Consider the following 25063-nt stretch of genomic DNA (forward strand, 5'->3'; position numbering starts at 1 on the left):
GGGTGGAGTGAGGGGGCGGGAGAGAGATGTAGAAGAGGAGATTCGTTAGGAGAGGTGCGAAGGAAGAGAGATGTAGAGAGAGATAGGGAGGGAGGGATCGTGGAGGTGTAGTGGAGGTTAGAGGGATGAAGAGACGGCAGGAGGGGAGAGAGGAGCAAGGGGAGAGAGGTGCAGAAGGGACTGCGAGAGGAGGGGGGAAGGATGGAATGGGAGGAGAGAGGAGATGAGAGGTAAGGGGGAGGGTGGAGTACAGAGAAGAATGAGAAGTATGGAGGAGGAATATGTGCAGGGGTAGGAGAGAGGTACGGGTGGGAGGAGAGGGGGTTAACGGCGAGGCTTTAACGGTAAAACATAAAATAGAATAGGCGACGTTTCGAACAATGGCCCTTCGCCATAGCACAGTCGACCCCTACGCCGCTTGGTGAACCCGGCTCGCAGTGCTACGGCGCCCTCTCGTGGCCACGGTCAGTACGTGACCGTGGCCTGCACCCAGCACGTGGCTCGTCATGGACATCGGCACCGGGGAGACAAAGGCTGCCGGGCGCGGTGCTGACCACACCGACGCCTCGTCTGCCCTACCAGCCTTCATAGGTGGTGTTAAGGCTGTACGGATGGTTTTCGTGCTTGTTGATGTGCCCTGCATTGCTGGTGGTGGTAGTGATTGAACACAGCGGGGTGGTGGTGGGTGAGACGGCACAGAGAGCGAGTCCTCAACACGGGCGGAGGAGGAATCGACGAGTGGAGTCTAGGGGCAATAGTGACCGTGGTGGTAGCGATAGAAGAGTGATAAGAGTGAGACTGTGTTCGTAGCTTTCATAGGTGCTACTCGCACACAGCACTTGCCCCAACAGTCTGTCAAAGGCTACACGGGGGATCTTTGTCTTGTCTTTGCTCGTACGCAGCACCGCTGATGCCTTGCCCTGTCCCCTTCCCAGCAATGCATGCGGGAGAACCGGGAGAAGCAAGCCCTGGCTGACCTCATGATCAAACCGGTGCAGAGGATCCCACGATACGAGCTCCTCATCAAGGTCTGGGGGGTTGGCGGGGGGGCGAGGGGCGGGGGTGGGTGGGGACATTGACGTAGCGTGGTTGGCATTGTCTCGAGGTGCTCTGTGCCAGGCCCGTCTGAGTCACGAGTGTGGGGTTCATCGTGGCTCCAGGTTGACGAGCTGCAAGTCCACCTTGGGGTTTCCAGTCCACGAAGGAGGATGATGATGGTGATGGGCTTGTGTTGTTGCTCTGGAGACCAGGAGGTTGATGGTCGATGTTCGGTCGCCGCGTTGCTGCGATTCGCCGTGATCTCCCACTTCACAGACTGGGCCGCGTGAAGGCTGCTGCCATCTTCCACTCCATGGCGATGATGATGAGCAGGAGGAGAGGGGGTGGTGGAGTGACGTGTGTGTGTGTGTGTCTGCGTGCGTGTGTGTGTGCGCTTGTGTCGATCCCCCACGGCAGGACCTGCTTAAGCACACCCCGGAGGAGCACCCTGACCGGCCGTGCCTCGTGGAGGCCCAGCGAGGCCTCCCGCCCCTGGCCAGCCGCATCAACCAGGGCCGCCGCGAGGCCGAGGAGGCCACGCGTCACGCGTGCGCCTGCAGCGGTCGAGGCGGCCATCGAGGGCCTCAGTGAGGTGGGGCTTCCCTCCCACCCGGCCACAAATTTTCTGAAACCGCTCCTGGTCCTAGCCTAGGTCAACTCGCACCTCCATTAGCACGGTCGGCTACGTACGGTGCGAAAGAAGTTCAACATACATAGGGAGACAAAGGCGCCGGGCGTGGTTCTGGACACCCACCACCTCGTGTGCCGTTCCTTGCTTCACAGTTGCTCGCTAGCAGCACTTGCTCCTCCAGTCTGTTAAGGCTGTACGCGTGATCATTGCCTTTGTCTTGTCGCTGTGTTGGCAGTTGGCTGTTCCGGGGAGGAGGTTCAATCCGACAGGAGCTCGTGGTGGAGGTGGTGAGATTCCGCTGATGAGCGAATTTGCCACCGATCGTCCCCACGCTGAGCAGCGCAGCACCGAAACCAGTCCATCTCTCCGCCAGCCGCTTTGTCCATGTCTGAGCGACTATTTGCGCATAACAGGATCGTAATGGCCAATCGGGGCTCGCAAGCTTGTCGCATGGTCATGACATACTCCGCTACCAATGGGCCCAGCATGGCTGTCCGTCTGTATGGTCTGTGCGATTGTCTGTGTGTGCCTGTGTGCGAGAGGTCCCGGGTTCAAATTCTGGACGAACGCCCATGGGGAGCGGTAGTTGTAGCGGTTAACGCACTGCGCTACGAAACCTGGCCACCGAGTTCGATTCCCGCTCACGACCAACACCGGTGGCGATTTTCTGAACCAGTCCTGGGCTCTCTGTAGGTCGACTCGGCCTCAAATAAGTACCCGGTGTGATGGGTAAACATCAGCACTTGGGAGACACTGATCCACCTACTCACTTGTGCGTCGTGACGGGCATCATAGGCACTGGCTCACAGCACGCGTCCCAACAGGCTGTGAAAGGCCACACGGGGGATCTTTCTATGTATCTCTGTGAGGAGCAGAAGTCCGTGGGGGGCAAGAAGGAGCGATGCCTCTTTCTCTTCTCCGACCTCCTGCTCTGCACGACACTCAAGCGCAAGTCGGGCTCGCTGCGTCGCAGCTCCTTCAGCCTGTGAGTGCCTGCACGGAGAGAGAGCACTCGCAGTGAGCAGTGCACCACTTCGCGCAATACAGAATTGCTCCTCCGGCCTCTTCAGGCGCTGGGGAGACAAAGGCGGCCGGGCGTGTATCCGGCCACACCCAGCCCTTTGCGCGATGCCGACTTTCTTAGGGTTTTCACGAGCAGCGCTTGCCTCAATAGACTGTGGAGGCTACATGGGAGATCTTTGCCTGTGTGTGTGCAGGACAACTGCTGGCAGCTACATTGACCTGAGCAGTAAGTACAAGCTGCTGTGGCGCTCTCCACTCCACGAACTGGAGGTGGTGAAAGGTGAGATGGAATCACCACCACCGCCACTGTCACCACCACCAACCATGGTCATCACCACCACCACCACGGACAAGTCTTCCACCATCACCACTTTTTCTCATCCACATTCCACCACCCCTGACTCTACCACCACATCCTAACTGCCTCTCGCCGCACCGTACCACAACACCACCACCACCAGGGCAGCTACACTGTTCATCACAGTCACCAGCATCATAACCATCACCACCACCGTCAAGTTCAATCCACCACCCACCACCACTGTCTCATCCACCTCTTGCCACACCGTAAGTCATCATCTCATCAACCATCACCACCACTAGAACAGCTGTACCCAACACCACAACCATCACTACCACTACCACCACCATCGCAATCACCACTACTATCATCATAACTACCATCAGCAATACCACCATCAACACCACCACCACGGCTCCACAAACCGTCTCCTGACTCACGACCGTAACCCCTTGACCGTGACCCCGTGGTAACCCCGCGATGACCCCAGGCTCGTGCGAGCTGCTGGTGCCGGCGGCGAGGGAGGCGCTGCAGAGGAGCGTCACGGGGCTGGAGGAGGACACGGCGCGGCTCGCAGACATCCGCGGCCTCGTCGACTCGCTCACCGTGCCTCACCAGGTGAGCTCACCGTGCCTCACCAGGTGAGCTCCCCGTGCCTCACCAGGTGAGCTCACCGTGCCTCACCAGGTGAGCTCACCGTGCCTCACCAGGTGAGCTCACCGTGCCTCGTCGACTCGCTCCCCGTGCCTCACCAGGTGAGCTCGCCGTGCCTCACCAGGTGAGCTCGCCGTGCCTCACCAGGTGAGCTCACCGTGCCTCACCAGGTGAGCTCACCGTGCCTCACCAGGTGAGCTCGCCGTGCCTCACCAGGTGAGCTCCCCGTGCCTCACCAGGTGAGCTCACCGTGCCTCACCAGGTGAGCTCACCGTGCCTCACCAGGTGAGCTCTCTGTGCCTCGTCGACTCACTCACCGTGCCTCACCAGGTGAGCTCACCGTGCCTCACCAGGTGAGCTCACCGTGCCTCACCAGGTGAGCTCTCCGTGCCTCTTCGACTCGCTCACCGTGCCTCACCAGGTGAGCTCGCCGTGCCTCACCAGGTGAGCTCACCGTGCCTCACCAGGTGAGCTCACCGTGCCTCACCAGGTGAGCTCACCGTGCCTCACCAGGTGAGCTCCCCGTGCCTCACCAGGTGAGCTCACCGTGCCTCACCAGGTGAGCTCACCGTGCCTCACCAGGTGAGCTCTCCGTGCCTTGTCGACTCGCTCACCGTGCCTCACCAGGTGAGCTCACCGTGCCTCACCAGGTGAGCTCACCGTGCCTCGTCGACTCGCTCACCGTGCCTCACCAGGTGAGCTCACCATGCCTCACCAGGTGAGCTCACCGTGCCTCACCAGGTGAGCTCACCGTGCCTCGTCGACTCGCTCACCGTGCCTCACCAGGTGAGCTCTCCGTGCCTCACCAGGTGAGCTCACCGTGCCTCACCAGGTGAGCTCACCGTGCCTCACCAGGTGAGCTCACCGTGCCTCGTCGACTCGCTCACCGTGCCTCACCAGGTGAGCTCACCGTGCCTCACCAGGTGAGCTCTCCGTGCCTCACCAGTTGAGCTCACCGTGCCTCGTCGACTCGCTCACCGTGCCTCACCAGGTGAGCTCCTCGTGCCTCACCAGGTGAGCTCACCGTGCCTCACCAGGTGAGCTCACCGTGCCTTGCCAGTGAGCTCATATTTTCCTTCATGCCCCCCCCTCCCGCCCGTGCCCCCCACCCCGCAGGCCCTGGACGACGCCCTGCGGGACCTGCTGCTGTCTGTGCAGCGCGACCTCTCCGAGCGGCACGCCGCCGCCACCGCGGGGCCCCCCGTGCCCCCCCGGCCCGGCTGGAGCTGCTCCTCTTGGACCCCTGGAGCCCCCCAGTCGGCAGCGGGAGGGGCGGGGGGGGCGGGGGGGGCCGGGGCGTCGGGGGGGCGGCTCCCCGCCACTCGCTGGTGTTCGAGTTTGGGAGCCCCGAGGGCCGTGCCGCGTTCCAGCAGACGCTGGAGGGGGCCTGCTCCCGCATCGGTGGGGCCTCCGTTACGTTCGCCGTCGCGTCACTGCGCGATCTTAAATAATTAGTCCTTCGCTGTCGTTTGTCCGGCCACAAAGTTTTTATTACTAACGGAATTATTTGACGCTGCCGTTTTGACTGTTTGAGTTATATGCCATGACGAAGGACCATTGCCCGAAACGTTGCCTATTCTGTATTTTCATCTTTGAGGTCACTCATGCACAGTGTGATTGACGAGCGTGTTGTGTTGATGGTGGTGGTGGTGTAGCGATGGCGATGGACTTATCTTGATGGTTATATTTACTGGGGCCATTTTAATGATGGTGGTGGAATATTGCTAAAATTTAGAAAATGATGGAATGTTGACAATATTCATGATGGCAGTGATGGTAGTTTGATGATCATGATATCATGGTGATGGTATATTGATGATGGTGGTAATAGTTTTACGGTGATGGTACTATGATGATTGTATTCACGATGATGTTCGTGTGTGTGTGTGTGCGTGTGTTCGTGCCAGCGGAGACTCAGCCCCAGAGAGAACCCGAGTTCCTGAAGGCCATCTCCATCATGAAGACACGCAGCGGCATGCAGGTGCCGGCCCCCCCCCATCCCACCCCCTCCAACACCCCTCTAACCCCACCCCGTGCAGTGATTCTCCGCGGGTTTGTGCGTGACGGGAACAGGAACCGCACAATTGCAGGAGTGGTCACTTGGGGTCCCCTTTCAACGGGATTCGGTGTCCCACGAGCAGTGTAGGGAGGGGGCGAGCGGGGGGGGGGGGTCTCACGGGATTAAAGTTGGGGTTGGGGGGTTGGGGGTGGGGGGTGGGGGGGGTGCTCACCTGACGCGAGTTGCCCCTCCAGGCCCCGTGGGGTGTGGCGTGGTTGGGGGGGGGGTCGGTGTACCGGTGCGTGCCGTGTGACGCGCATGCTCAGCGGTTTGTAATGCGTCGTGGTGTGGTGCGTGGTGTGTGGTGTGGTGCGTTGTGTGTGGTGCGTGGTGTGTGGTGCGTGGTGCGTGGTGTGGTGTGTGAGGTATGGCGCGTTGTGTGTGGTGCGTGGTGTGTGGGGTGTGGTGCGTGGTGTGGTGCGTGGTGTGGTGCGTGGGGTGGTGCATGGTGCGGCGTGGTGTGTGGTGTGTGGGGTATGGTGCGTGGTGTGTGGGGTGTGGTGCGTGGTGCGTGGTGCGTGGTGTGGTGTGTGGTGTGTGGTGCGTGGTGTGTGGGGCGTGGTGCGTGGTGTGTGGTGCGTGGTGTGTGGGGTGTGGTGCGTGGTGTGGTGCGTGGGGTGGTGCGTGGTGCATGGTGCGGCGTGGTGTGTGGGGTATGGTGCGTGGTGTGTGGTGTGTGGGGTGTGGTGTGTGGTGCGTTGTGTGTGGTGTGTGGTGTGTGGTGCGTTGTGCGTGGTGTGGTGCGTTGTGTGTGGTGTGTGGTGTGTGGTGCGTTGTGCGTGGTGTGGTGCGCTGTGTGTGGTGTGTGGTGTGTGGGGCGTGGTGCGTGGTGTGTGGCGTGCTGCCCGGCGTGCACAGTTCTCGTGCGCCTCCCCGAGCGTGTGCGTGCCGCTGGGCGGCTGCGAGGTGTGGGTGTGCAACAGCGACGGCTACGTGGGCCAGGTGTGCCTGCTGAGCCTCACCCCGGAGCCCATCGTCGAGGCCTGCATCGCCGTGTGCTCCGCACGCATCCTCTGCATCGCGCCCGTGCCTGCACTGCAGAAGCCCCCCACCGGGTACCCCCCCCAAACACCCTCCGCCACTCGTGTACCAGCCCCCCCACCACATCCATCCCTCCTCCTCTCTCCTTCCCTCCCCTCTCACCTTTCCCACATCCATCCCTCCTTCCTCCTCAACCCCCTTCACCGTCCCCTGCCACTCCACGCAGAGACCTCCACAGTCGCTCCTCACCCATTTACCCCCCCCCCATCCCGCCCGTGGCACCTCTCCACCATACACAAGTATGGAGAACTGATGATAGTGGCAGTGGTGATGATGGGGTATTGATGATGATTGCATTTGATGAGATTGATGATGGTGGTTTTGATAGTCCGGATGATGATGATAATAGTTGTGGTGAAGATGTGAATGGTCCTCTTGTTACATGGCAACTGGGAGCACGATAATTATTCTTCTAATTTGACCCATGACGATGTACGCTCACTCCCTTGTGCTTCCTCCTTGCTCCTACCTCTCTACCTCGCCCCCCGCTCCCCCCAAGCAGCGTTGATAGTGGGGGGTCACGGGAGGGAGTGCCGCTCCCCGACTCCCCGCTGCGCCGTCTGCCGACAATCGCCTCCGAGGAGGACCTCGTCTCTCACCGGCACCGCAACGAGCACCGCGACGAGGAGAGCAGCTCCGCTCTCCACATCTGCATCGGCGACGCGGCGCCGGCTGAGCCGTTGCCCATTGCGGTGCGGCGCGAGCGCCACGCGAGCGCGCCGGGCGCCGGCAGGGCGCGCCACCGACGACTCGCCGGCCGCGGCGGCGCCAGCGGCGGCGTCGCCTGCAACCCCTTCGAGAGCGAGGACTCGGGAGAAGAGGAGGAGGAGGAGGAAGAGGAGGACGAGGATGAAGAAGAGGAGGAGCTGGAGGAGCTGGAGGAGGACGAGGCCGGGTCCTGGGGTCCGCACATCGAGCCGTCGCTCGCGGCACTGAGGGGTGCGGCTGTGTGCCTGTGCGTGCGTGCGAGTGAGTCCTGAGCCTCCCCTCGGGTGACTCGGTCTCAAATGAGTCCCTGCTGTGGTGTGTAGAACTCAGCAACAGGGAGTGGTGCTGGCCACACCACTCCGTCGTGTGCCGTCTCGGCCTTAATAGGTGCTCGCTAACAGCACTCGCCCCAGCAATTTGTTGATGTTATATGGGGGATCTTTGTCCTTATATCTATGTGTATGTCCGTATATGTCTCCCGCACACATGCCGCACGTGCAGTAGAGGAGCTGAGTGGGGGGGGGCATGTGACCCCCGAGGAGAGCAGCAGCTCGGACGACGACGAGGAGGAGGAAGAGGAGGAGGAGGGGGGGGCAGGGAACCCCTTCCCCCCCACGCCGCCCCCCAACCCCTTCACGGCCGACCCGCCGGGCAGCGCCAGGAGCCCCCCGCTAGGGGGCTTCACGCGACCCAGCCCTGACGAGGCATCGTGCCCGAAGCCCGAACCGTTCCAGGGCTCCGTGTGGCTGGGCACGGAGGACGGCTGGTGCGTGGCGCGGAGTTCGCCCATCATCGGCGTCATCAGCATTGTCGTCATCGTCTTCATCGTTGTCACCTTCATTATTGCCACCAGAATTCTCATTGTCATCATCATTACAATAGTACATTCAGCATGGTATTTGTTTTAATCATTATTGACATCACCATTATACCCATTATCAGTGCAACTTCCAGTATACCATAATTCCTTCACCATCATCATCGTCATAATTATCATCACAATCACAACTATTAATATTACCTTCATATCATTATCAAAGGACCGCTATCCACGTCATTATGATCATCATTATTGTGACGATCAACCATCGCGACCATCCATATTATTGTCATCATCATCAGCTGGTGGTGGTGGTGACAGCATCCCTGTAATCTGGAGCGTGTTGAGATTGGGTTGGTGGATCACGTCGAGATCATCCCGTGTGTGACTTGGGCTTCGCAGTGGCCAGCAGGTGGCAGCAGGGCAAGGGGCGCAAAAAACACCGAGGAATTGGCAGGGAAACCCGGGATGTCCTGAGACTCGGTGGAGCTTTCCCGCACAGACAAAGACAACTGCTTCAAATAAACGAACAAACTAACTGGCAATAACTTTTGTTAAGAATCATCACGTTCATCGACGAAGGAATATTCTGAACCGATGGCTCCCAGTAGCAGCTCTTTATAGGGCAATTGACAAGGCCCCAAAACCCACAGCGCTTATCTTGCCAATCACTTCCTGGGCTGGGTCCTGTGAGCCCCAATACAATAGATCGTGGCTTTGTTCGCCATAAAAATACTTAAAAGTTGCGTTTAAGTGGATCGTTATGAGACGCGAGTGATACTGCAAGATGAAAGCGACGAGGCCACCAGAGTACGCATACAGTGCATATGTGTGACCTATGACTTTTAACCTAAGTCAAGTAAAGCATGACTAAGGATTTTGCCCCTGATAATCTCACATAGTTTTAGACAATTCTAAACTCTCTACCTGTTTTACTTAAATGTTTTAAGTTGGGAACAGATTTGTCAAGAGTGGCCAGGTCATGGGGGGCACTGCCACCTGGGTCCGTGAATATCCTGACCCGACCGGGATGGCCTCCGTGGTGTGGAGAAGAGCTGTTGAGGAACGAGTTCGATTGTTGTTGTTGGTTGTTGTGCACCACCACTGCCAACGCAGTGACAGCAGCATCACCACCACCACCACCAGATCGCGTGTTAGCGATTTGAGTCGAGCGTGGGGTTGACTTCCGTGACCTTCGTTCGCTGGGTCAATATTAAGAGGTCAATGTGAAGAGGTCATTGTTAAGATGTCATTTACCGAAAGAACCAAAGAGTAAAGATGTCATTGTTAATAGGTACATTTTAAGAGGTCAATGTTAAGAGGTCAAAGGTCACCCCAGGTGGTGGAGGCCATAGCCTCAAAGCTGCATCTCCCGCGGTGGAGAGGGGCACTTTTGGTCAGGTGCGTACTCATTCAGTCCACGCCCCGCTCGTGATACCGGGCTGCGAGCTGCTGAGAGCAATCAACTAGTCACTCCATCCTCTGTGCGCCCTGCCCGCAGCATCCACATCTACCAGTCGTCCGACACGATCCGCCACCGCAAGAAGAGCCTCAAGCTGCAACACTCGGCCGCGGTCACCTGCATCGTGTGAGTCGGAGGGGGGAGCGGTGGCACAACGGTCAGCACACTGCGCAACGAACCCTGCGACCCGAGTTCGATTCCCGCTCACGACCAACACCGGTGGCGCGGATATTTGAACTGGCCTCAAGACTTAAATGAGTACCTACTGCATTGTGTAAAGCATCAGTACTGGGGAGACAAAGGTGGCAGGGCGTGGTGTTGGCCACCCACCCCCTCGTGTGCCGTGCCGGCCTTCATAGGTGCTACTCACTAACAGCACTTGCCTCCAACAGTCTGTTCAGGGCTACACGGGGGCTGTTTGTCTTCATGGACTAAGCCGCGCGCGTGTGTGTGTGTGTGTGCGCACGTGTGTGTGTGGTTGTTGTGTTGACGTCTGTGTAGGTTCCTGGAGAACAAGGTGTTTGTGTCTCTGGCCAACGGGGACCTTGTGGTTTACCACCGCGACGAAGGTAAGGTGGTGGATCCCCCCTGCTGCTGCTGCTGCTCGTCAAAACTTTCCAACTCAAGTTTTAATCTTCACGTATTGGCTGTGTTCGTCTGTAACGGGAGGGGGGGTGCAGGGTAATTATTGTAAAGTTGATCCGACATATTGAACGATGCGTGCTGCATCAGGTCGTGTTGCCAATAGCGACTCGCCCAAGTGAAATGTGGGCACGTTGAGATTCAACCCACATTGAAACCAGCGCTGATAGACCCCCCCCCCCCCCCACTCGGCCTGCCAGCCCTGCCTGTCGAGGCGCGCCCTCCCGGGTAGGGCCGCTAAGCGAGACCCCCTTGGGGTCTCGGCGTGAGCTGCGGGCGTACCATGGAACGCACTGCGCTACGAAGTCCGCTGGAGATGCGTTCGTTTCCCGGCCACGGCTAAAACGAGTGGCTCAGAGTGAAAATCTGAAAGCAGCCCTACCTACCCCCCCCCCACCACCAAGTATGGTCAAACAACACCCACCATCGACACGGCGTGGGAGGTATTAATCCAGTAGCGGATTGACAAAAAGGACAGGCAAACAATGATCGCGCCTCATTCTTAATTCCATTGCTTAACCGCGTAAAGTTTCTCGTACTGTGAACATCACGTCACTGCCATCTCAAATTCGCTTACCCGAGGAGACGGAATTTGCATTCGAGCGATCCCCTGAACGAGCAAGTCCAGCGGCGTCTCTCGCGACCCACAGCGGAGACGGTTGTTGGTGCTGTAGTGATCGCGATGTTATTTTTGTTGTTGCCTCGAGTTTCTGTCGTGGTCGTTTCTGTGGTCGCTCTGATTTTGTTGTTGTGGCTGCGGTTGTCGGTGGATGTTTCAGTGATTAACGTTGGCATTGTTGTTGTTATTGCCGATATCAGAGTTGTTATTGTTGTTTACCAAGCGCTTTGGTGATTGCAACTATTGTATCTGTTGCTGACACCTCGCTCCCCCCCCCCGTCCCCTCCTGTGCCCCCCTTGTGCCCCCCCTCCTGTGCCCCCCGTGCCCCCCCAGGCTGCTTCTGGGCCGTGGGGGAGGCGCGCGTGCTGCCCCTGTCCACGGCGGCTGCCCCCGTGTGCCGCATGCTGGCCGTGAGCGGCCGCCTGTGGTGCGGCTGCCAGAGCAGCATCGTGGTGCTGCACCCCGACTCCCTCCTCGTCGAGGTAACCCCCCCCCCCCCTGCCGGACATTCCTCTAACTCCAGTGATTGAGCGTACGGTCGGTCAGTCGGCTGACCGCTCGGTAAATGTACCGATAAGGAAGTGAATCGATCGGTCAGTCAGTCAATCAGTCGGTCAGTTAATACAACAGTTAATGGATAGATAGGTCGTTAAGCTGCACCGACTGACCGCTCGTAGAGACACCGAGGTCACGCAGTGACGCAACGGACAGAACGGTCTCTCCGCCAATCAGCCGGTCAATCGATCAGCCAGTTATCAAAATTAAAAGGGATGATTGAGTCAAACAGCCAGTGGATCGACGACTTCCCTCCCCACGCTCTGGCATGGCCCCCGTGCCACCAACACGACCCCCCTGCTGCGATCTCTCCCCCCCCCCAGGCGAGCTTCGTGGTGGACGGGGAGGGGGGCCGCGGCGTGGCGTGCATGGCCAGTGAGGGCTCCGGGGTGTGGGTGGCTCTCACCGCCAGCACCCAGGTGCGACTCTACCACCCCGCCACCTACGAGTGTCTCGCCGAGGTGGACGTCACCGCGGCCGTCTCCAGGATGCTGGCCGGTGAGTGCGGGGGTGGGTGGGGGCCCTTCGGATGGGGGCCCTTGGGGACCCCCGCGAAGAGACGGTGGAGGGAAGGGGGACGCGTTAGGAAATTGACGACGCGTCAGTTTATCGGTTAGTACGGGACGATTATGACTCTTACCTTTGATTAGCACGGTTGGCTACGTGCGGTGTGAAAAGAGTTCAACATACATACAGGTCGTCTCAGCCTTAAATGGGTACCTGGTGCGGTGTGTATCCAACTTCAGCACGAGGGAGACAAAGGCGGTCGGGCGTGGTGCTCGCCACACCGCCCCCTCGTACGATTGACTTCCCAGTCTCCGTATGTGCTCGCTAGCAGCACTTGCCTGAGCAGTGTGTGAAGGCTACCCGGGGGAACTCAACACGCGTACATGACCAACGACGATGACGACGACGACGGTTCTGACAAAGATGACGACGACGCCGTCCCGCCCGCCCGCCCGCAGGCTGCGACGCCATCATCCGGCAGCACAAGTCGGCGTGCCTGCGCGTCACCTCGCTCACCCCGGGCGCCGAGCTGCTGTGGGTGGGCACCAGCGCGGGGGTCCTCGTCACCCTGCCGCACCACCGCCTCGCCCGCCCCACCCCCCGGCGGCACGACCGCAGCCCCCCGCCCCGCCGCCCCCACCCCGGCGGCGGCGGCGCGGGGGGGCCCCCCAGAGCGCCGAATGGGGGGCCGATGCCCAGCAGCCGGACCCCGAGTGGGGGCAGCACGACTCTGCGGGGAGCCCTGGGCCGGGGGCCCCGTCGCCGCCGCCGCAGCGCTGGCCCGCCGCGGCCCCCGTGGGTTGCCTGCACGGCCACACAGGCCACGTGAGGTTCATCACCAGCGTGCGGCTGCCCGAGGGCTGCGTCTGGGCCCAGCAAGGTACGTCAGCCGAGCGGCCTCGCACTAGGTCCACTTAGCCCGAAATCGCAGGGTGGAGCCGTGCAGACTGCGGTTCGGGTTTTTCCGGTCTCGGATGATGATGCATGCAGGCGGATTCAGTGAGAGTCTGGGTTGTGCTGTCAGTGGCTTCCTGCGTACTTGCATAGAGACCTCGAGACTCACACAGAGACCCAGAGACTCACACAGAGACCCAGAGACTCACACAGAGACCCAGAGACTCACACAGAGACCCATAGACTCACACATAGACCCAGAGACTCACACAGAGACCCAGAGACTCACACATAGACCCATAGACTCACACATAGACCCATAGACTCATACAGAAACTCATACGACGTCTGGACGTCTGGCGCACCATCATCATCTTCATCATCAGGCGTGCACAGCCACTCACCTCTCCTGGCGTGGACGGGCTTCCTCATCCGTGTCCTTGAGTCCGTGCCATGCCGGCACAATTGTGCACAAGATCCAGTTTAATAATAGCGGTTGATTGCCGCTGATGATTGCCTGTGATTGGCAGGTTATGTTCGTGTAATAAGGTGGACTTACTTAGCGGTTGGCGAGACCAGGCAACACTGAATGATGTCGAGGCGTTGGCGGCTTTGTGAGTAATAAGGCTAATGGAGGGTGGCGTGAGACGAGGCGGAACGCCGCCGCCACCGTGTGAGGCGTTGCAGGCGGTGGAGGAGAGGAGGGGGGTATAGATCACCCGGGGCAAGTTTCCCCATGACGCCCAGAGACAATGCGCTCGGGCGGAACGCCGCCACCGCCGCTGCCGCCGCCTCCTCAAGTGGCGCTTGCGAGCTCCGCGCTGCGCCCGCGTGTGCCGGGGAGGGGGGAGGCCGAGCGCGGCGCAAACAAAACTTGGCTCGCTCGCCGAGTCGCCCCGTGGGGTTTTTGTGGACTGGAGACAAGTCTCAGGTCATCTCCGTCGCATCCGGCTCACGCCGATGATCACCCACCCCCCTCTGTGCACATAGGGGGAACGATCGCAGAGATAGAAACACAGAGACACGTGATGCAAAACGCGTGCAGGTGATGGTCCAGCCGGATTCACTGCGACCTGCGTCGGGGGGCAGCCCCCTCCATGATGGTCAGCGGCGCGCTGGACTCGCCAAGCCGAGGTCGCTCGGTCCTGTTCCATCTCCCGGCGTGGCAGGCGGAACAAAGTGGGCCAGGTTTCTCAAACGCCCCCTGTCCACCCAGCGGTGTGAACGGGCTACGCCCCAGTCGGTCGAGCGGCAGGTGGCGTGCGGTGGGATAAAGTGCGGGTACGCCCAGCTCTCCCAGCACATCGCACCGACGTGGAAGAGTCGACCAAAGGCCAACTCTATATAGAGTTCGCTCGAGGTCCTTCTGCCAGCAAACGAGACATTTCAGGGCTGCGCCTTTACTTCCCATCTTCCCGAAAGTCATGGGATTACTTGTCCATGTGTTTTGTGTTCATGTGGGCACTGAGCCACTGACCCACGATGAGTGAGGAGCAGCTCGTAATTGAACCGGCGCGGTTAATCCTAAGGATAATGGGTACAGGAAAGCCTCAACTGAGTCTCAATACGAGTATTCAAGAGGGTCCTGCATTGGGATGTTTGGATAACTCCTTAAGGAGTGAGTTTAAGCTTTGTGTAGCCTCCACTCAAGTGCCGTTAACGAGCACCAAAGAAGACCGGAATGCCACTCGACGAGGTGGTGTGGCCCCATACTAAATCACACACTCACACACACTCACACACACTCACACACACTCACGCACACACTCAAGCACACACTCACGCACACACTCACACACTCACGCACTCACATACACTCACACACTCACGCACACTCACACACACTCACACACACTCACGCACACACTCACACACTCACGCACACTCACACACACTCACATACTCATGCACACTCACGCACACTCACACACACTCACGCACACACTCACACACTCACGCACACTCACGCACCCACTCACGCACTCCCTCACGCACCCACTCATGCACACTCACGCACACACTCACACACTCACGTACACTCACACACTCACACACACTCACACACACTCACGCACACACTCACGCACACACTCACGCACACACTCACACACTCACTCACACACTCACGCACCCACTCACGCACTCCCTCACGCACCCACTCACGCACACTCACGCACACACTCACACACTCACGTACACTCACACACTCACGCACACTCACACACTCACACACACTCACGCACCCACTCACGCACCACTCACACATCCACACGAAGAGACCTCTCCCCCTTATAGCCTTAACAGGCTATGATCAGGCGAGTGCTATTCGCGAGCATCTATGAAGGGCGGCACAGCACACCAAGGAGTGGGTGGCCAGCAACACGCCCAGCCGCCTTTGTCTCCCTAGTGGCGATGTTTATGCAGCCCACCAGTTACTCGACCTAGCCGGGAGGCCCGGGACTGGTTCAAATATCGCTCCCTGCTTTTGGCCGCGAGCCGGAATTGAACTTGGGTCGCCGGGCTTGTAGCGCAGCGCGCTAACCACTGCGTCACCACTCACCCCCTCGCCCACGCACTCTGCAGAAATCTCTGCGTCTCGGAAAGAGACACACGAGCTGCCCCCCACGCCCCCCCCCCCGCGAATCTGGATCTCGGGTTCCAGCTCCCACTGCGGCCCCCTCAAGTATTAATGAGAAGTGCTGACTCGACGCTGGGGAGAGGTGGGTGGAGTCCTTGGATCTGGGGTCATTGTAGGCCCTGCGAGTTCTGAGATCTGAGATCGCGAACCGGCGGCGTTGGTACCACCGGAGGTGACATGCTACCAGTGTCCGCCATGGACAGTGTCCACCATGTGTAACGTCCATCATGGGAGGTTGACCCAGCCCATCATCCCTTCCATTCGGGAACGACAAAATAGGTTCTATGCTGTGGAGGAAGTCCACAGGGGGGTTGTGCTCTAGGCGGACTCGCCCCCTTCCCCACCCCCTCCCATAGAGACGTGGAATGTGGAATTTCCACTCCTGGCTCTGTCGGCCTGTAAACAGGAGAGGCGCTCCACTTGAGCAAGACTCCCCTCTCTCTCCCTCTGTGCCACCTCCTCTCTCGTAGACGGCGGCCACCACGGCCTCCCTTCCATTGAGCTCTGTCCGTATTGACGTGAACTCAACGACTCCGCATCGGGTCCCCCTGCCAGTGGCGCCCAATCGGTGTTTTCTCATCACGGGTCCAAGAAATCTAACTCGCCTTCTTCTCTAATAGCTCCTGGTCATTGTCTGAAGTAATAACATCACTCTCATTCGTGTCTTTACTGCTGGTGAATTTGTAAAATTGTATCACAGAGGAGGAGGCTTCTTAGCGGTTGGGCAACCTCACACGAAGGCGGCAGCTCGTGACGTATCGGCAGCTGGGGGGGGGGGGTGAGGAAGTGGGGGGGGTCACCTTCATTGTGAGCGAGCTCCGATTAATCTCAGTCGTTCACTGCCGCCGCGCGCCCGAGGGTAATTTGGCGAACGCGTGACTCACTCGGAGGCAGGTCTTTGTTTGCTGCGTTACGGGGTTCGGCCGAATCACATTAATAGCGCCAACGGCTGTTCTGTTGCTGCCGTCAATTTGGGGGAATTTGCGTATTTCTGTCTCGGCCTGCTGGGAAGGAAATGTCGTCACAATCACCGCCGTGACAGCGCGCGGCCAGGAGTCAGCCCTGGTAAGAGGAAGGCAGCGTTCGGTGGGGGGGTGGGGGCTTCATCCAGCAGTGGACGGATCATGGCTGCTGCTGCTGCTGATGTTTGTTGATCACGGCTGATGATGAGCATGATGGTGATGCTCATGGTTATCGTCATAGGGTGGCCTTCATCCAGCAGTAGATTATTTAACTATCTAGTGTGTGTGGAGCATTTTAGACTTGGAGGGGGGAGGGGCCATGACGTGGACGCTGAATTCTTCCCCCCCCCAGCAATCATTTGATGATGGATGATGATGGTGGTGATGGTGGTGGTGATGATGGATGATGATGGTGGTGATGCCCACAATGATGAGTAAATCAGATACCGAAACCGGGTTGAGGTTTGTGGTGCGGAGTTGATGTCTGATGACGTCACAGTGGAAACTGGAGTAGACCCAAGTGTGTCACCAAGAGACGCATACTTGTAAAGGAAGGGCCTTCTAACAATGGAGAGAGCTTATGGCTCTGTTTACAGGATGCTGGTGGTGATGGTGAATATATATGCGGAATTGTGTAATTGTCTATGTTCCCACAAACGCATGTCAATGTCTCTCTGTCTGTGAGCCACGTTCTCTCTCATAGAAGTCGCGATCGTGGCCGTCTTTCCATTGAGCTCTGTCCATGAGATTTACTCAACGACTCTGCATCGGATTCTCCTCCCAGTGGCATCCAATCCTTCTCATTGCTCGTGGAACTCAATTCGCTGTCTTCCCCGGTTTCTTGTACCCGTCAGAACCACTTTCATACTCGGCCTCTTGTTTGCTCATCGCAGGTCCAAGAAACCTCACCCTGCCCGTCTCTAATAATTGTTCTCATTCATGTTCTTGTTGTGCACCCTGCTGCTGTCCATGACGCATTCGTGTTTTTGAATACGCATACTGCACTCCGCTGTTCCTACGGCGGTTGTCTGGATTGACCACCTGAATCTGAAAGTGTCGTTGTTGCTTTTCATCTATATCGGCCGTACGATAGAAGAAGAAGATGCATACGTTTAAGTGGTTCGCCCACTGCGCTACAAACGAACCAGGTTCGATTCCCACTCACAGCTAACATCAGTGGCTGTTATGCTCCTCCCTCCCTTTCCCTCTCCCCTCCTCTTCTCCCCCTACCCCCCTCCCCCCTGTGCAGGAGGCCCCGTGGGGGCCCCCGACCAAACCCCAAAGGCGCCACGTCGCGACTCGGGGAAGCGGTTGCGCGCGAGCGGCTTGCCGGGGGTCCTGGGGGGCGCGGGGCCCGCGGGGGGTCACGCGGGGGGCCCCGGGGCACTGCTGGTCATCAGCGGCGGGGACGGCTACGAGGAGTTCACGGGGTCACCGAGCCCCGGCGGAGACGATGCCGCGGGGAGGGACGACAGCACCAACCACCTGCTGCTGTGGAGGGTCTGAGCCAGGCCCTGGGACGACACCGGGTGGGCCCCTGGGACACGTGGCCTCCAGTGTGCAGGGTGGGCCCTTGGACGTGTAGTGGGTCCTGCGCACGTGGCCGCCACACTGAGTGGGCCCATGGGACACGTGGTGGTGGCGCCCCTGGGACACGTGGCCTCAGCACAGGGTGGGTGCTCGGACAAGAGATTTCTATGCAAGTGGCGGGCCTTAGGCAAGTGGCCTTTGCATTGAGTGAGCCTCGAGCATACAGGGTGGGCCCTCGGACACGTGTTTACTGAACAGGGTGGGGTCCTTTGTACGCAGTAGGTCCTGGGTATGCGTCCTCGTACTGAGTTTGCTCCTGGGGCGGGTGGCCTTCGTACAGGGTGGGCCCCTGCCACGTGGCTTCCACTACACATCGTGGGCCCCCGGGCTCGGTGTGGTCCACACAGGGTGGACCCTGAGCACGTGGTGGGGCCTCCAGGCCACAGGGTGGGCTCCTGGGCCATTTGACAGGCCCTGGACATGTGGCCTCCATGCAGGGAGGGCTGCTTGGGTGAGTAGCGTCTACACAGTGTGGCTCGTGGACATGTGGTGGGGCCCCTTAATGTGGCCTCCACTGCACAGGTGGGCCCCTGAACGCGTGGTCTAACGCAGGGTGGGCCCCCGGGTGGGTTTGGATCACAGGCAAGCGACTCCAGATTGCAGGCAACCTCCCACGTGGTCCGCTGATTTGGCGAACCTGATGGCGATGCTCCTTGTGTGCCTGATGCCGGTGTTTGACCCAGGTGAGAGGCCAGTGAGGTCTGCCATCTGTCTATTGTCAGGGAGACCTGGGAGCCATAGGGAACACCCACCCACAGGCTCAGCGGCTCTCTGGGTCTGCTGCCTTCCTACCCCTCCACTCACTGCTGTCCCTCACTGCTGTCCACTGCTTCCTGGGCCCTGCCCCTCGGTCTCCACTGGGGTCCACCTGCATTTCCGCTGTAGACCAAACCCGTATTTAGTTCTCAGTCGGCACTTGGTCCATTAAAGTTCTGCACAATTAGCACCACACCTTGGGACAAATAAATTCCTGGCACCCGAAAACCGAGGCCGGTTCTCAGACAGGCGGCCACCCCAGTCTCTATCCTCCCCGAGGTTTCCACGCTCATCACCGTTCATCTTCGGTTGTGGTTTTCCATTCTTCTTGCGACGATATATCCTGCCCGCCCCCCCAAGCCATCCGAGTCGACACGATGGGTACCGCTCTGGGCTAGACGAAGCCGCGGGTCACCGTCATCGCCGTCAGCCACGGTCAATCCACTGCTGGATGAAGGCCTCTGCACGCCGCCGTCACGCCTCTCACGGCCCCACGTCGCGAACGTGCTGCGTGACGATGCCAAATCTGAGGGCGCCTTGAAGCAGCGGCTTCCACCCCGAGCGAGGTTCACGTTTGGCGTCTAGAGGCATCGCTTCTCTTCGTCTAAATTTAGGGCGGAGGGGAAGAGGTCACCCCCTAAAGATAGACGCGGGGCTGTTTGGAGCGAGGAGTGTCCGGTCGCAGCCACAGCTACGCAAGATGGCGGCCGGTGATGCCACCGCAGCTCGCCAGGGCTTCACGGCCTCCGCAGGTAGAGCCGCCACACTGTCCCCTGCAGACTCAACCCTGACGGATTGCTCAGCCGCCTCGCGGTTGCGAGACGGTGCGGTGTACGGACGGTTCAGTTCAACGCAGTGACACCGGAACCGGATTTTGGTACAAACCGATCCCCACTGCCTTGCGAGCACGGACTCCGAGTCCCGGATGGGTGTGTGACCCGAGCCTCCTCCAGCAGATCTCCGCAGCTGCTCCTGCTGCTGCTTCTGTCACACAGTAGACACGCGACCCCTAGGGTCTGCCCTGTCAGTGTCCCTCCATCTTCCCTGAGGACTTCCCCTCGGTAGGAGAAGTCCATATATCCTGGTGGATGACTCCACGGTTGAAAAACAACGGAGCGAGGATACAGCTGCGAGTTTAGAGGGTTTGGAGAAGCCATCCGATGGAGTCCATTTGTGCCTCCCGCGAAAGTGCGCGGTGTTGGGCAACGATCGGTGACATCAGTGATGGATTGTGTTCCACCACAGTCATGCTGAAACGCACATCGACTCACATAGAGATCCATAGACTTGCATAGAGACCCATAGGCTTACATAGAGACCCATAGACTTACATAGAGACCCATAGACTCGCACGGAGACCCATAGACTCGAGACCCTGTGGGTGGGAGACCCCTTGTAGTTTGGGCCCCCGTGGGCTGGGTGACACGTGTCGAATGGAGGAGGGCCCCTCGGGACGAGAGATCCCGTGCGCTGAAAGGGTAGGAGGAGGAGTGTAGGGGCGGGGGGTACCTTGCGCTGAAGGATGAAGGGACCCCCGTTGGCTCGAGGCGGACCCCGTGCGTGGGGTCACGTCTCCCCCTTGGAGAGATGGAGGGAGAGTGGGGGGGGGGTGTGATGGGCCGCGGTGTGGTAACGCCACCGCTGCTGCTGCTGTATTGTCAATAGAGGACACATTGCGCCACCCGCAGAGGCTTTGCACAACGCGCCCGCGCTCAGGAGCGCCCAGGGTCTCGGTTGGACACCGCGACGGGGCCCGAGGCGAGCAGAGGCGCGGGCTTGGAGAGAGGGAGGGGGGTGTGGGGCAAAGGATGGGCGGTGGGGGCGAGGTGACGTGGGGTGATGTGGGTCGTGCTGCGGTGATGTTATCGGCTGTGATGTTGACAGCCCTTTGGGACGGGTTGGGAGTGCGTGATGGTCACGTGGTTCGTTTGTTGTGATCGCGCCGTTGGCGTGATTGGCACTGTCATCGTTCAACTGCGAGCGCGATCGGCCCCTCCCCTCATCCCTCACACCCATAACAGCCCCCCCGCCCCGCCCCCCCACCTCGGTTCACCCCCCACGGTCTCCACGATCATCATCCCCCTCTTCTCATGGTCATCATCAACAGCTTCACCATCAACAACTTCATCAACAATGTCATCATCAACAATAATTTCATCAGTCGCAGCGTCATTACCAATATCACGATCAGCGAAAGCGCCATCATCGTGAACGTAATCGTCTTTATCATTATCAGTGTCAGCATCATCATCGTCATCAACAGCACCATCATCTTCAACGTCAATAATCACGGTCATCATCAGCAGTATGAACATCGTCATCATCAGCATAGACGTCATCCTCATCAGATCTTCCTTTTTAGAGACGCCCTGGGCAGAGGCTCGTGGTTGTCCCTGAGTTCTCGAACCCCGACCACCATCTCCATCACTACCACCATCACTACCACCATCACTACCACCATCACTCTCACTACCACCACTACTACCATCACTAGCACCATCACTACCACCATCACTACCACCATAAATACCACCACCTCCATCACTACCACCATCACTACCACTATCACTACCACCATCACTCTCACTACCACCATCACTACCACCATCACTATCACTACCACCATCACTACCACCATAAATACCACCACCTCCATCACTACCACTATCTCCACAACTACCACCGTCTCCATCACTACCGCCATCACTACCACAACCCTTGACACTTTCCTAATTTTTGCCACCAACAAATCGTCACCAGCACCGCAGCCATGGTCACAGTTATCGTCACCACCGCCTGCACCGCAACTATAATGGCAACCGTCATCATCGACACGTCATCACCACCACCACCACCAACCACCATCATCACCATTATCCCCCATCACCACCATCCACCATCATCACCATCATCCCCCATCACCACCATCCACCATCATCACTATCATCCCCCATCACCACCAACCACCACCATCACCCCCCACCACCACCAACCACCATCATCACCATTACCCCCCATCACCACCAACCACCATCATCACCATTACCCACCATCACCACCAACCACCATCATCACCATCATCCCCCATCACCTCTGACAACGGCTGCACCATCGCCACGTCGCCTGCAGCTTTGTGTAAATACGCGCCTGTACATTTTGTACATTCGACAATTAGCGAGACGTGTAAATGCCACCGTTCCCGACTCCGCTACCCTCCCACGCCGAGGGGGGTGGGGGTGAGGACAGGATTCACGGGGAGAAGATGCACCGACATTTGTACATAGAACGCACATAGCTAAAGACGAATACCCCCCCCCCGTATAGCCTTACACGCTATTGGGGCAAGTGTTGTTAGCGAAGCACCGATGGAAGCCGGCACGGTACACGACGGATCGGTGTGGCTACAATAACGCGCCCGGCCGCATTTGTCTCCCCAGTGATGATGTTTACACACTGCATCAGGCACTCGATTAACGCTGAGTGGACCTAGGGGGAGGCCTGTTATAACAGACACGGTTTGTACGTACCGCTGATGTTACCCGGGAAGTGAAACCAGCTCGCTGGGTTCGTAGGCGCAGTGAGCGAAAAACTGCGCCATTGCGTTGCACGCACGGACACACGCGCACACACGCACGGACACGCACGCACAAACGGATACGCACACACGTACATATTCGCACATATCCAACAAAGATACAGACCCCCCGCTCGCATAGCCTGTAACAGACTGTCGGGGCAAGTGCTGTTAGCGAGCACCAATGAAGGCCGGGACGGCACACGATGGTGTGGGTGGCCAGCACCACGCTCGGCCGCCTTTGTCTCCCTTGTGATGATATTTACACCGCACCAGGTGACTGATTTAAGGCTGAGTCAACCTAGGGGAGGCCCGTGACCGGTTCGGATAATCGTCACTGATGTTAGTCGTGTGTGTAAATCGAACTCGGGTCGCCGGATTCTCACACAGACACACACACCGTTGTAGTACACACGCACAGACACACGCACAGACACAGACACACACACCGTTGTAGTACACACGCACAGACACACACAGACACACACACCGTTGCAGTACACACGCACAGACACACACGCAGACACACACACACCGTTGCAATAAACACGCACAGACACACACGCAGACACACACACACTGTTGTAGTACACACGCACAGACACACACGCAGACACACACACTGTTGTAGTACACACGCTCCAGTGCGAACCCTCTTCACTATAATATCGAGGCTGCTCACGACGACCCGGACGAGTCGTCGAGTCGATGATGACGCCGAACCAATTATCATCCAATTAGCACCTCCGACGCACGTGACTGTCACGCGGACGCCATAGTACGTCGCAATGCTTGACACACTAAGACAAAGATCCCCCGTATAGCCTTAACATATTTTTGGGGCAAGTGCCGTTAGCGAGCACCTATGAAGGCCGGTACGGCACACGAGGGGGTGGGTGGCCAGCACCGCACGCACCACGCACACGTGTATGTGTAAGTGGTATGTACTGTGTATGTGTAAGTGGTATGTACTGTGTATGTGTGTGTGTACAAGGGAGAGCGAGCGCAGGAGAGGGCCTTTAAGCTCACCGGCTCCCCCCCCCCTTTCTTCCGAGTTGCCTGCGCGCAGCTCCCCACGTATTGCACTCAACGAGACGGAATATCGGATGAGAAGTGACGAATTAAAGGATGGTAATCGTCGTGAGAGTGTGCGTGGTTTGTTGGTGTCGTCGTTGCGTCAATTATCTCCTGCTGCTTAAATCAGCAATGGGGCATCGGTGCTCCTCTGACATGTACGGCCCTGCAGAGTCGGTGGGTGGAAATTACACATTCCTGTGGCGGGGGTGAGTATTCATAGGAATAGCCGCTGTTGCCTTTCCCAGCTGCTGATGCATCATCGGCGAAAGTGCCCCCCACTCCCCCTCTGAAAATGTGTCCAGAAAATTGCCGCAGAGGCTTCCCTGTGGTCGGAGGGGGGGGGGTTAGGGGGCGATCGCCTCCAGCCCCCACCCCCTGGATCCCCCACTGGAGGGGAGCCAATTTGGGTGGCCACCTTCTCCGCTGCCGACACAAGCGAGACGATGTTCGCGGTCGGCTCTGGGTGTCGTGTCGACACAGCAAGGGCACCGCGTGCCAGGTCTCGGGACCAAATCTCTCGCTGCTGCTGCCACCCGAACACGGATGACAATTCCCGAACTGTAGCGGGACAGGTGGACATCCCAAGCATATCCCACCGGGTCAAACCACCAAAGTGGTGCCAATCGTGTTGACCCCCCGGAGGGAGAGATGATGGGCGAGTCACTCGAGAAGTTTGGAGATGGTTGATGGAGTGGTGGTGGCGCGGAAGTTTTCGGGGCGATCGGAGTGACGGATGTTTTTAGTAGCGGACTCACTCCCAATTTCAGCGACTGAGGGACGGGAACGGACTGGAAGGAGGCAAAGGACGAGGTGAGGATACATGACGGCGAGTCCTCGTTCAACAAGCGGTGTCCACGCGATTACGCATTTTCGCTATGGGGCCGTCCATAAATGACGTCACGCACCAAAGGGGGGGGGGGGGTCGGACATTTGTGACGATGTGTGACGAGGGGGGGGGGGTGAGAAATGTGACGTCACATCAAAATGCGCAACTTTAAATGAATATAGACAACACTTAATTAAATAGACTTTTTAATCAATGTTTTCTTCTACAAAATCAGAGTGCAGCGCTACATTAAATACGCACTACAATGACAATAGTTTAAAGCGATTTGAAGCATGTTTTATTTTGGGGGGGGGGGGGCAGAGCTATGTGACGTCATATTTCAGGGGGGGGGGGTCTGACTTTTCGTAACGCTGTGTGACGAGGGTGGGGGGGGGGTCAAAAATTGTCCAAAATCGCGTGACGTCAATTATGGACGGCCCCTATAACGTGTTTCTTCCATTCAGGAACACTTGCCGCACAATACGGGACGTGCTCCGTTATAACGCGGTTTCTGAGCGGCTGACGACGAAGTACTTTTTGGAGCAGCGCGGCTGAGCGGTGCGACACAATCTGCGTTCCCTCAGTTACTTGTCCCGTCGTCTCGCTGTGTGTGCGTCGTACTTGTCGTAGTTGTCGCCAAACTTCACCACTACATTATTTTTGGGGAATTTTTTTCGCTTAAAGC

General features: G+C 58.4%; 1 protein-coding gene across 1 annotated transcript; it reads left to right on the forward strand.

Annotated features, from left to right (window-relative positions):
• The first annotated feature begins 941 nt into the window (after window positions 1-941).
• Window positions 942-22064, forward strand: LOC133343120 (rho guanine nucleotide exchange factor 17-like). The gene is made up of 17 exons (XM_061552627.1): window positions 942-1028; window positions 1456-1625; window positions 1905-1956; window positions 2545-2654; window positions 2887-2972; window positions 3484-3611; window positions 4764-4983; window positions 5555-5628; window positions 6565-6761; window positions 7247-7686; window positions 7957-8221; window positions 9777-9863; window positions 10239-10306; window positions 11333-11481; window positions 11878-12052; window positions 12520-12941; window positions 17805-22064. Exons 1-16 carry the CDS (start codon window positions 942-944, stop codon window positions 12888-12890), a joined length of 2679 nt encoding a protein of 892 aa, XP_061408611.1. The 3' UTR covers window positions 12891-12941; window positions 17805-22064.
• Window positions 22065-25063: the final 2999 nt, after the last annotated feature.

Source organism: Lethenteron reissneri, chromosome 16 (genome assembly GCF_015708825.2).
Source record: "Lethenteron reissneri isolate LAM-NWPU_2019-01 chromosome 16, ASM1570882v1, whole genome shotgun sequence".
NCBI lineage: Eukaryota > Metazoa > Chordata > Hyperoartia > Petromyzontiformes > Petromyzontidae > Lethenteron > Lethenteron reissneri.

Coding starts and splice junctions, on each gene's coding strand:
- LOC133343120 (XM_061552627.1), top strand. CDS start 942: ATGCGGGAGAACCGGGAGAAGCAAGCCCTGGCTGACCTCATGATCAAA. Junction 1,029..1,455: donor GATACGAGCTCCTCATCAAG/GTCTGGGGGGTT, acceptor CCCCCACGGCAG/GACCTGCTTAAGCACACCCC. Junction 4,984..5,554: donor CGCCACTCGCTGGTGTTCGA/GTTTGGGAGCCC, acceptor TGTTCGTGCCAG/CGGAGACTCAGCCCCAGAGA.